Source organism: Nipponia nippon, unplaced genomic scaffold (assembly GCF_047370975.1).
Source record: "Nipponia nippon isolate SJK-2023a ecotype South Korea unplaced genomic scaffold, ASM4737097v1 scaffold_10, whole genome shotgun sequence".
NCBI lineage: Eukaryota > Metazoa > Chordata > Aves > Pelecaniformes > Threskiornithidae > Nipponia > Nipponia nippon.
Genome location: NW_028262291.1, coordinates 14,251,984 through 14,264,064, shown reverse-complemented (window position 1 = coordinate 14,264,064; position 12,081 = coordinate 14,251,984). Strand labels below are relative to the sequence as shown.

The following is a 12,081-nucleotide window of genomic DNA, read 5'->3' as shown; positions in this document are numbered from 1 at the left end:
TGGAAATATGTCAACATTTTCCACACCTCCTGTACAAAGTGAAGTTAGCACTGGTAGTCATGAATGTTCTGCATAGCAGCACTGGTGTTCATATATATTGAACTATCGAACAGAGGGATATAAAAAAATTGCTTGGATATCCGTGTCCTATTCTGTCCCTCTCCCAGTAAATTTGCACTTGTTTCTACATATAAAAGCTAGGAAAAAGCAGGGAAGGCCCAACACATCAAAACTTACTCCTGGTCACCAGCAGCCTGTATTTATATGAATTACATCCTTTCCCAAAGCTGTATGATCAACTTTCAAATACAAAACTGCTCCAGAAACTATAATTTCATTTCAGCGGTCATTCGTTGTTATGCTGTCTCTAGTTCCTAGAACACTTCATTTTGTCACACTCACCTTTAAGCCATTCACATAACTGGTCTTCCTTAAGGACAGATCTCGCCGATCTGTTTGTGTCACACTTCCCCTTCCCAAATACCATCATCTGTCAGTTTACGTGTTACCCTGTGAACTCTAATTTATTAGTATCCATGGTTCCTGACTGTTTGGAAGGCTCTAGTACTCTATTACTTCCCCTGGATCCTTAAAGTTATTGATCCTTTTTATGCTTCACTAACATTCAGTCCCATATTACACGGTCTGCCATGACCAAACCAAGCCCTCACTTCTACCTTTTTGTTCCTGCTATTGAGTTGCAGAAAAGTCCCGTTATTTTTTTTTCTATTAAAATTTATTTCATTGTTTCTTTCCATCTTGCTAAGCATTGTTTTTACCCACTGAAAAAGTCACGTTGAAATTCAACGTTTCCTTTCACTCCCCTTTACTCTCATCTTAAACTATTCTTTCAGCGCTCTCGCCACATAGCTTTATCCTGGACAAATGGGTGAGATTCCAACAAAATATTCTATGGCTGTAGCCTCCCGTGGTCTGCCCTCCCTTCTCATTTGTCAGGCAGAAGTTTCTCGTCTGTTTTCCTCCACAAGTTTTTGCATCAACGATAGAAGAGACTACATCTCCCAGTTTCCCTACCTGTAATCCTTATCCTTGCACAAAAGTACAAGATTTACTCTTTTCCATCTTCAGCAACTAGTTTCTGAACACCAGACCTGATAGTTACAGTTGGCTTTCTTCAGTGATTTGTCTAAATGATGGTAAGGCTGCACGAAGTTTTCATTTTTAGATATCAGAAAACCAAAACAGAAGGAAAAAAAGCTTTTTTAAAAATATAACTTTCCTATCAAATGTCAAATACGGCCCAGGCTTTAACAGAATTCCCGCCCCCCCAGTTCTGGTAGTCACTCATGACATGAGAGACACTCTCATGTGGCTGCTTAAGAGCTCAGCTCACACTGCAGACTTGCCCTGTGTTGGGGTATATTCCATAGGGTCTCTTCACTTCCCACTCCCCTTTTTTCATAAAACTTGCTGGAAATTGATATCTTTGAAACTTCTAAGGCCATAGTATTCAATCAGTTCAGTTGGTCAAGTTCAATTATTAGGATGGTCAGGCATATACATACCTACACATAGACTGTGTCAAAAGATGAGTCTTTTCCTTAGGAAAATATACCTGACTCCTTGTAATTCTCTTCCCTTTCATATTTAACCTCAGAGAGTATACTGTTCATGAACTGCAGTGTGGAGGCTGTCCTCTTTACCATTCTAGAGACTCTCCTGGGAACCTTTTGTTCCTCATCTCTATGATTTTCTGTCATAAGTTTAAAATGTCTTCCTAGTCAAAGCTGAAAATTAGTACTTTATCCAGTTATCCTGCTCGTTTCCTTTGACACAGTCGATCACGCAGTCCTCAGAACATTCTCGCTCAGCTTCCTCCATTTCTCTCCTACTGGCACTCTGGTCACTCCTGTGATATGCCACCCTCACCTTCCTCCAAATTCCTCCAGCATTTCCACAGCAGTTGTCTTTGATCTCCTTCCTTTCTCCTTTTACATTTTCTTTCTGGGAAACCACACCTACAGAAACAGTCAACCCCCTTTGCTACACTGATTGCTTACAGACGTGTTTCCCTGCTTTTAGCATACTTTTTCTGCCCAGAACATGAACTGCCACCAAGTCTTGGATATCTAAAAACCAGCTTAAGGTAAACTTAGCTAACAGTGTTCTTAACTGCACTCAGTCTCCCTAATAGCGTTCTTTGTCATTCTCTGTGAACCACTGTACGATCCTCATGGTCACTTTGCCAGAGGATACCATCTTAAACTCTGACCTCTCTACAGGTCTCTATGGACAGACCACACTCAAATCATCCTTTCTTTGTGGTATAATACTTCAAGAATACAACTTCAAGATGAAAAAAAAAAAGAAAGGAAAAAAAAAAGAAAAAGGATACAACTCTTACGAAGAATCTTCTCATTTCACATTTCCTCTAGTGCAAAACACTTTGTCAAGCTCAGAGAGAACCAGAAAGAAACAATATAATCCTACTCATCCGAAAAATGGTTGCAAAAACAGTTTCCCAAGACTGTTGCTTTCACCATGTAATCTTCTCTTTGTATATTCCCCACACTCAGACACATCCCATTGAAATTGATTGCATTCATAGCTCAACACACCCACATTTCTAACTTGATTTTCCCCATAAGACAAACAATAAAAACCCAAGAGATACGAAGTCTCTGTTAACAACAGAAACAAATCTTGACATGCAGGTACGCTTGTGGTAACAGTCATTGTAATCATTAGGGGGAAACTTAAAATTTCAAAGAACTAGTTTGTCAAATACATAGCAAGAAGAGTTACATTTTATGTTATTGGCTGCAATCAACAGGTAAGGGCTCACGTGTTTCTAGGCTGCAAACAGTATCTGAATTTAACAATTTTAAGACACTGTAAAATACATATTAACAGACAGCTTCTGCACTATAAAGTTTATATACTGAGTACTTAAGGACAAAGTATAATTTGTTTCACAAATAGGTAACAGACACAGTTATAAGTTGTCTAAGCAAATAAGGAACTGCCTTAATTTCAGTAAATATTTTAGACTCTTGAAATCGCGCCCTGATCTTCCTAAGGTAATGCATCAAAGGTATGAGATAGCTTGGAACAGAAACTGGGGAGAGGTGGCGGTCAATCAAACCACCTAACCACAAGACAGTTCTTCCTGTAATTAACAGAGTGTAACATGAAAGCAGTCTTTATCCATGAAATATCCCAGCTTTCCTATGTGTTTGAACCTAGTCAGGTAACTAGGAAAAGTATCAGTTCTGTTTGCAGACTGTTTTGGACACATATCCTGTATATTTAATTAGGAAGGCCTATTCTTTACTCAAGGAAAAATATGAATTTTAGAAATCACATATTCTTTCTGGATTCTGAGAAGTTCCTATGTATGAGTTCCTACACATAGTTATTTGCTCTCATATATATATTCACCATCATTTTAACAAAAAAAAAGTTTCACTACAATATTTTTCAGGACATAGGGCGTTTACAAAATCTGCAATACTGACAAGCATCTTTTAGATTCCCAATTCTAATTTGGCTTTAATGAACACCACCACCAACAAAGTGCTAAATACACAACAGTCAATGAAGATAAACCCTTTTTTACCAGTAGCAGCAGGTACAGCTAACAGATTAGCATCCGATTAATACATGCAATCAAAACATCATCTACACAAAATTTGTAATGCCAATCAATACTGCAGTCATACTGCTAATAAGCAATTCCTCTCTAGGTCCAAGACAAGTACTTACGTAAGAATATAAAAAGCCTGTTTACTGCTAAAATCGTATGAATTTCTGTGAGCAAGAGAAGTGTTAATATAGTAGAGTTCAGAAAAGACATTGCATTTGCATAATTTCACCCTTAATTTTAGTCATATTGCTTCCTTCTATGTGTATTTATATATTTTGATAATGGCATTTAAATATACTCCCATAAAAATCTAAAGATATCTATTCAAGACACTTTCCTCCGACCTCAAACTACATAGCTAGCCATATGTACTGCAGAAAAGCCACACACAGCATGAATTTGTAGACTTTGGTGATAAAGTAAGCATGGATACTCATATAAAAGCTAAGAATAAAGGTAATTAATTTTATTAACCCTCCAGCATTATAGTTGCCATACCTGTTCAAGTACAGAAAGCAATAATCTAAATATTTGTCGTAAGGATTACTCAAATTAGAAAGCATTTACAGGATCACGCTCACAGGCCCTCTTTCTACTTCTACCCCAGAAAACAGTGATAGCTCCATCCAATTCCAGTGTGCACACACTACTGGTTGCACATACCTGTTCCCCCCAGACACTCTCCATGCACACAGACCCCTTAGAATTGTTGGCTTGAGCGTATTAATGAAAAAAACAGTCAACTCAATATAATTTTTTTTCTCATGTGTTTAACTAGACAGCGAGTCAGGCATAATTTCAAATCAACAAGTAACTGAAAACTTAAGGTCAATACTAGCATTCCCTACTTTCCTCAAAGAGTAACTAAAATCTACACAAAAAGAAAATTTTTCACAATGAGAACAATCAGCCATTGGCATAATCTCCCCAGGGAAGTGGTGGATTCCCCAATATTGGACACTTTCACAACTCAGCTGGAGAGAGTGCTGGGCCATCTCATCTAGATCATGCTTTTGCCAAGAAAGGTTGGACCAGATGATCCCTGAGGTCCCTTCCAACCTGGTATTCTATGATTCAATACACCTGCCTTTTTTGTTCTTATATGGCCCTGCTAGCAGAGGTTCATACAAATCTCTACATACAAGAGGATCATAACAATTATACAAAATACATCTAATAGAATCACAATAGCAATTTAGCTATCATTCATCAAAATATTCCTGCCACGGTAGACATGCAGCACACTCCTTGTACTCCACTGATCTTCCTACCAAGGCTCATTACACTCACTCTTAAAAAATTAATATTGGAAATGAATCACTGTAATATTTTATAAAGATCTGCAAAACATGCAATCAGTCCTTAAAGAAAATTCGCATAATAAATGCTCTCTGAAAAGCATTAAGTGCATACATTCCTTCTGTTTCAAGGAAGCAATATAAAAACCTTGTAGTGTTTATTCAAATAAAGTCACACATTATGGGCTTACTTCTCCCCTCCCCACCCAAACAATTGACGTTTTATCAGCTCTGCAATGTTTGATCTCTCTCCAAGTCAGACAGGAGATCAGAGGATTTAACCTGTTTTACCTTTATAAAATCACATATAAAATACTGCACAGAACATACATATATATATGAATCCCATTTAAACTGTGCTTAATAAAGCACAAATATTTATTGTAAAGCATAATAGACTATTAGGAAAATAAAGAACTTCAGATCTCTTTGTTTTTTCTGTTCACTTCTAGTGATAACAAAGATATCAAATTCTGGAAGTCTACCAATTACATTTTATTATGAACATGTATGATTTAAGTACTGCCAATAAATTCTACGTATTTAGTTATGGTTGACATTTATGATGTTACTTAAAGAATAATAAATGCCTTAACTTGAAATATGCGCACGCCTTTAGGAAGTGAGCCGAATATCAAAGGAAGCATTTAGTAACTTGCATAAGAACAAATATCTTCTGTCATCTAGAAAGGTTAATGAAAACACATTTTCTGAGGTTTTTGTACTGCAGACAAATGTGAGAGAAAAAGAGAGCATTTACTGTCCAGAAGGGAACAGACAAAGTAAATTATTATACAATATTTCCTACATATCTTAACTGCTAGTACAATATTTTAATGTTTCTTTCATAGTATGCATTAGATAATTTGAAACTTATTGAACGAGTTATTTCTGAAGCCTGTTACAGCATACTTGCATTTTAACCTTTTATGCAAAAACAATTACCACCGTATTACTCTACTGTGCAAACGCAGGCAAAGAAATGCTCGAAAACTACTCCAGCGTTTCAGATTCACTTCGTATTTCCCCAGACCTGTTTCACAGTCCATCACAAGAAGTGCATTACGGAATACATGTCAAAGCAAAATCAGAAAATTTCATTTAGTATCCATGAATTTCAGCGACAACAGTAGTAGATGAGGGATTCTGCAGCAACAGTCACTTCCCATAAACTGTTCACTTGCACGTTTATTAAATGCGCTCCCCTTGCTCTCCCTCCTATCACGGGCTGATAACCCGCTTGCAGCAGCCTCGGGCCAGTTCCACCGGCACGACAACTCGATGTTCCTGCACTTCACGTGCAAGTTCCCAAATAAAAACAAACTCCCACACACACACGGGGGGGGGGAGGCGGTTTGCACTACAAAAAACAAGACTCATTGAAAAGTTTTCCGGGAGGTAGAAACCAACAGAGTTCCATTCAAGGAAACTGAGCGTTTCGGGCATCCCTCCAGACTCTACTGAACAGCTCTCTCTTCAGTAAAAAGAGGTTTCTTAAATCCCATCATCCCAAACCTAATGTTAACTTATGTGCAGCGAGGAAGAGAGGGTGAGAGGGAGAGAGAGAAACAAGAGACAGTAATCTGCAAGGCAAAAGGACAGCTGCCACTCAAACAACGCCAACATTTGACAAATAATATCCCTCAAAACCTGGTATTTCTTTAGCATTTGGCAATCATTTTGTCGATAGAAAGCGGGAAGAACCAGAAGTGCCGAGCAGCTAGAAAGCTGTGGTTCCTTTCTCTCGCAAAGTCTGCCAGAAGCAGAGGAGGTGGTGGGCTTTGGAAAAGAAACAATCCCAATAACAAAGCAGCTGATAGCTAAAGATGTTTGGTTTGAGGGTTTTGTTTTAATCAATAAGGACTACTTTTTAATATTTAAGATCGTATGAAAAGCGAGCGAGCCTTCTGCCCTGTAGCAAATACATTATTACAATTTAGCTTCTATACAGACGTAAAGGATTATATCGATTCTCCAGAACCGAGTGGAGAAACCCGCTAGGAGACTAACATTTTCCTCCATTCCTCTCACGGGAGTTTGACAGCAGACATCCAGCACAGACACATACAGCAGTTAGGAAAAGCGAGTGGCGCTCATTCCTCAGAAAGTTTCTCCCTCCAGTTTCGGGGAAACCTACCTGCTCTCTGGAAATGCAAGGCAACGAGGGTCTCCTAAACATTTTGCAGCTGCCATAGTAGCTGGCCGAAGTTTCCCCTAAGGATACGCAGCTTGATCTCCTCCTGGGTCTGATCACAGGCACTTTTTCCTCCACGCTGGGGAGCCGTGGGTGGTGATGATGCTGGTGGTGCGCTCCTCGGCTCTGAGCCGAGAAGATGCCGTGCTCCCCGCCACAGAGTGCCAGGAGGCAGCCTGCCACCCCGACCGAGCCGGCCAGCAGCGGTCTGAGGGCTGGAGGAAGCGAGTGAAGGCTGGTGAGCGACATCAGCCACACCAGGCAGGAGAAGACCAAGACGAGGAGGCTCCGGCGCAACTTCAGGGAGCTCTGCAGCAGGGTCAGTGCTGCCACCGAGCCCAGCACTGTCAGGAGCCTGCCTAGGACCATCTGCGGCTCGGCCAGGGGCCGGGGCTCCTCTTCGTGCCCCTCCGCGGGCAGCAGCCACTGCAGCGCCACGAAGTCCCCCGAGTAGCAGCAGACGGGAAGCGCCAGCAGCCACCAGCGGGTCGTGCCGCCGCCGCCGCGCTCCCCGCGCCTGCCGCCGGCCAGGTAGCAGGTGAGGAAGAAGAAGGCACAGGCGATGCTGAAGAGGGGACTGAGGCAGCGGGACAGGCACAGCAAGGCGTGCAGCGGCCGGGGGCTCCGCCAGCTGCTCCCGTCCTGCTGGCCCCTGGCGCTGCCCCGGCCGTGAAAGGCCAGGAGTGAGAGGACAGCGGCGGCCAGGGCGCCCAGGCTGAGCAGAGCCCGGGAGGAGGCGGCGGCGGTAGGGAACAGCAGCAGAGAGAGGAAGCTCTTCGGGGGGTCCTGCCTCAGGGGGGTCGCGCAGCTCTTCACGTAGCCGTTCCGCAGGCTCTCCGGGCTGCCGCCGCCGCCGGGGAGCGCCGGAGGGGCAGCCGCCCCGCCGCCGTCCGGCTGCTGGCAGTGCTGCGGGGCTTTGCTGGGTCCGTGGTGGGAGGCGGCCGCGGCGGCGGCGGCTTCTGTCTCTTCCCTCATGGTGGTCGGGGACGCGGGAGGGGGGAGGACGAGGGAGAGGCGCGGGTCGCGCTAGCTCCGGCCCGGCCGCGCCTCCCTCATCTCCTCAGGAGAAAGGCGCCGGGCTGAGCCGCCGCTTCTCCTCGGCGGGCAGCGGCGTCCGCAGCATGGTGGGTGAAGACGGGAAAAGAGAGAAAAGGTAAAAGTCTCGCTCGCTCGTTCGCTTTCCCCGAACGGATCCGGCGGCGGGGACTCGCTGCCGCCTCCCAGCGCTCACCGGCGGCAGCGGCGGCTGGCGGAGCCCCGGCGGGGGTGGGAGTGAGGCGAGGAACAGCCCGCGGCTCGCTCGCCTTCCCTCGCGCCGCTGCACACGGCGCGCGCGGAAGCCCCGGCGGCGGCACGCGCCCCGGGAGCGGTTGCGCGCTAACTGCCACGCGCTAACGGCCGCACGGGAGCGGGGGCGGGCGGGGGGGAGGCGCGCTCGCGCTCCACGCCCGGCGCGAGCCGCCGGCTCCTTCCCGCCGCCCCGTGCCCGCCGGCGGCCTGCCCGGAGGCGGCAGGCGGGGGCCCGGCGTCCCCGTCGCCCCCGGAGCGGCTCCCGCCGCAGCCAGCGGAGGAATCCCGCAGCGCCCGGGCCCCGGGGAACGCGCTTTACCGTGTGTATTAAACAGGTCCGCTTAAAGACGTACGGATATCCCGCGCGACAGGCGGCCGCCCCCACCGGGGAGCGTGCGGGAGCGGAGCCGGCCGGGCCCTGCGAGCCCAGGCGGCCGCGACCGCCCTCGGCACCGCGCCGCAGCTGCGGGAGGGGACGCCTGGTCAAGCGATTTAGGGACAGGAGCGCTGGGCTGGTTTAACTTTCTTTTTCAGCTTGTCTTTTTGTTTTGGGATGCCACGGAAAAGTTGCTAGTAGGGGCTTTAAAGCACGCAAAGAGTATCGAAGTGTTTTCCTTTTAAGGGCCATCCCTCTCTTTCTCTTTTTTTTTTTAACACCTGAAAAGTAAGTATGAATTAGAGTAATTTTCTACACTTTTTTTCAGTCTTTGTTAACTACGTTACAGATTAGACCGCACTGCTCGGCCAGGTTTGATTATTTGCACAGCTAATCCCTTTGGAATGGATCAGAATAATCATTTTGGACCAGACTGTCAAAAGCGTTTAGGCTGCAGTATGCGAAAGTAGGCAGCTAATGGGATTGTGAGTAATGCCTTTGCTCATTCATCCTGTTTGTTTGTTTCTGGAAGAGTAACTGCTTAGCACTTTGGAAATTATGATTATAACCTGCATCTGTACCTCGTTACTTAAAATAAATGTCCTTTGAGCCATGTTTCCACACAATATTGTACAGCTTTACTTAAATTGGTTTAGAAATCAGATCAGGTAAGTCGGTGATTGCACTTTTTGCTTGCTTATTTAAACAAGGAGTTCTTGAAATGACTGGGTGCCATTGCTTGTGATTTGCTCCATTTGAGTAGCACTCGAGTCGCAGTTGCTTTGGGGAAGCTGTGGGGTAGCAGGAAGTGCTGCTGCAGGATACGGGCCTCAGAGTTGACAATATGCAGAAATCGTCCAGCGCGATTACTGACAGAAAATATGCGGTGACAAACAAAGTAACTTAGGTACATAAGAAGATGGAAATAAGTAATGATTTGTTTTTCAAAAGGCAGAGGTAATTGATGGAATTTTAATACTGTCGTACACCTTCCTCTGTTAGAAATACTCCTACACTCTTTCCCAAAAAAAGAACAAGAAATTCTGTCCTGGCTTGGTACACTTAGTACCAATATGATTGGTACATACATTTAACATGGTACAGAAGCTGCCTTAAAAAGTTTTCAAAAGAGAAAATATGAAGTTCCTTTGGGGATTATATTCTTACATTTACTTCTATTCATATGTTAATGATATCAGTTGGACCACAATCAAGTTTATATGTAAATGTTTTCAAGGCTGAGATGTATCTTGCTATTATGCATATTCTTTATTTTTTGATTCCCATGAATTCAGCTATAAATAAATGCATTCCAGAAAGAATTAGGTAGTTTGGTCTTCATTAAAACATCATATTTGAGTATATATGTCTGTAGCAGCGGACACTATGAAGTGCCTAAGGAAAAGTACAGAGACAGGACATCATATGATCCCTTAGTACCCTGACTGCAACCATCTGTGGCTTTAGCACTTTCTGAATCAGAAGTAGTGTCTTATTTTTAACAGTCCTCAGTAGATTTTTATTCCACAAATTTGCCCAATCTTTTTTTTTAAGTCCACATAGGCTTTTGGCATCTGCAGTGTATACATGAAGAGGTCCTTGCTCAGTGCAACTTGACTATGCATTGTGTGAAATGTGGTTTTGATTTTTTTAAAGTTTCCTATCTGTCTTGGTTGATATTCTTCTCATTTTGGTAGAAATAATGAACAGTTGCTCTCTAGTCACCTTCTGTCTTCAACTCATGATTTTATAACTTTCCTCAGTCTTGTATTTTCCAAGCTGAAGAGTTTTAGTCTATTTGATTTTTTCACGTTACTATTAATCTCTATTTTTTGAGCACTACTATATGCTTTTGGTGATGAGGACACCAGGAGTTACACACAGTATTCAACACAGATGAGCAGTCAAAATAATGGTTTTCATGTCATTATCCAGTTCTTTCCTTGTAATTCCTGTCATTTATTTGTTTTGCTTTGTTAGGGAAGTGAGAAAGCAGATAAACTGAGCATTGTTGAATGTTGTTCTGTTGAACATTGAACAACCATTGAACGTTGTTTTCATAGCATTAACTGTATAGATCGCAGGACCTCTTTTCTGACTGTTAAAATCTACATTTACTAGGTAGTTTTATAGGTAAGGATTTTTTTCTGTGTTTACGTTATGGGTATCTACATTAAATTTCACCTGCCTGCGCACTCGGGATTGTGAGGCTGTATGCAGATTCCCTCAGCCAGCTCTATTTTTACTACCCTCAGTAACTTCATATCAACAGCATACTTCACCATCTATTTATTTGCTTTCAGACCATTTCTCACAAATTATTTGGCTTTTATTTCAGTGGTATGTCTGTGCAAAAACACCCTGAAGAAATGTATACACAATTCATGACACAATGTAATGGGAATATACTTGTTCTGTAGTAGCATCTCTGTTGCCTAACAATAGTCTTCGTAGCATATTCCAGGCCTCTGTCCTGAGGAGTTTACAATCTAACTGTGAACAATTTCAGTATAAAGAAAACTTAGTTTGAGTAGTTTAGCATATATCGTAAATGAGAAGAATGTTAACTAAATTTCTCCTTGTGACAGAATAATTTTTAGAATAAAGAAATACCTTTTCATTTACTATTCCTTAAACAAATACAGAAAAATATAAAGTGTTTCATTTAAACTTGAATGGAGAAATTAATTTCAGGGTAATGTGATTTTTTTGTCATCTTCCAGTTTCACTAACAAAAGAAGATAGGTAGTTTAGTGATTTTGGTTGATTCTTAAGGTACCATATGATAGAATACCTGTTCCTGTGTAACAGTGGCTATTGATAGTATGGCCTCGACGTACAAACAAATATCTTCAGTTGCTATTTGGTAAGTTTCTAAATGAAAATTGGGCTATAATATTTCAAAATACTGAATTATTGTTTTAATTGTCTGTTCTCTGTTCCACACAGAATAACTAGAAAGAACAGAGAATATAATCACGACCCTTTTCACTCAAGGCTGTAATCTTGGCATCTTCTTTGGCCTGTTTCCCTCCTTTGACCCACACACTCAGAGTATGTCTAAATCTTACCACATCCATTTGAATATTTCTAAGTTTTAATCATTCCCTTCTGTTTGCACTGCCAAATTTTTCTTTTTTGTCAATGCCCTGGCTATTGTGTGCCATGTAATCTTGGTATGCACAGGGATCAGCTCTGTTCAAAATTGCTGTGGTTTTCACCTTGAAGTACCTTTGTTATCTCCTGTTCTTCAGACGCATCAAATAAAAACCTGTGATTATTCCTTCCTAATTTATTCCTGCGATTCCGATCAGTT

General features: G+C 42.8%; 1 protein-coding gene across 2 annotated transcripts in view; it reads right to left on the bottom strand.

The window, feature by feature from the left end:
• PDE3B (phosphodiesterase 3B) overlaps positions 1-11,244 on the bottom strand; it is a 95,335-nt gene extending 84,091 nt beyond the window's left edge. Inside the window, exon 1 of one of the 2 annotated variants that reach the window (XM_087745596.1) lies at positions 7,043-11,244. In XM_087745596.1, the coding sequence (XP_087601722.1) occupies positions 7,043-8,074 (1,032 nt within the window). In that variant the 5' untranslated portion in view covers positions 8,075-11,244. The remainder of the gene's footprint in view (positions 1-7,042) is intronic. The other variant, XM_009463141.2, reaches the window with a different exon arrangement.
• Between the last annotated feature and the right edge of the window lie 837 nt (positions 11,245-12,081).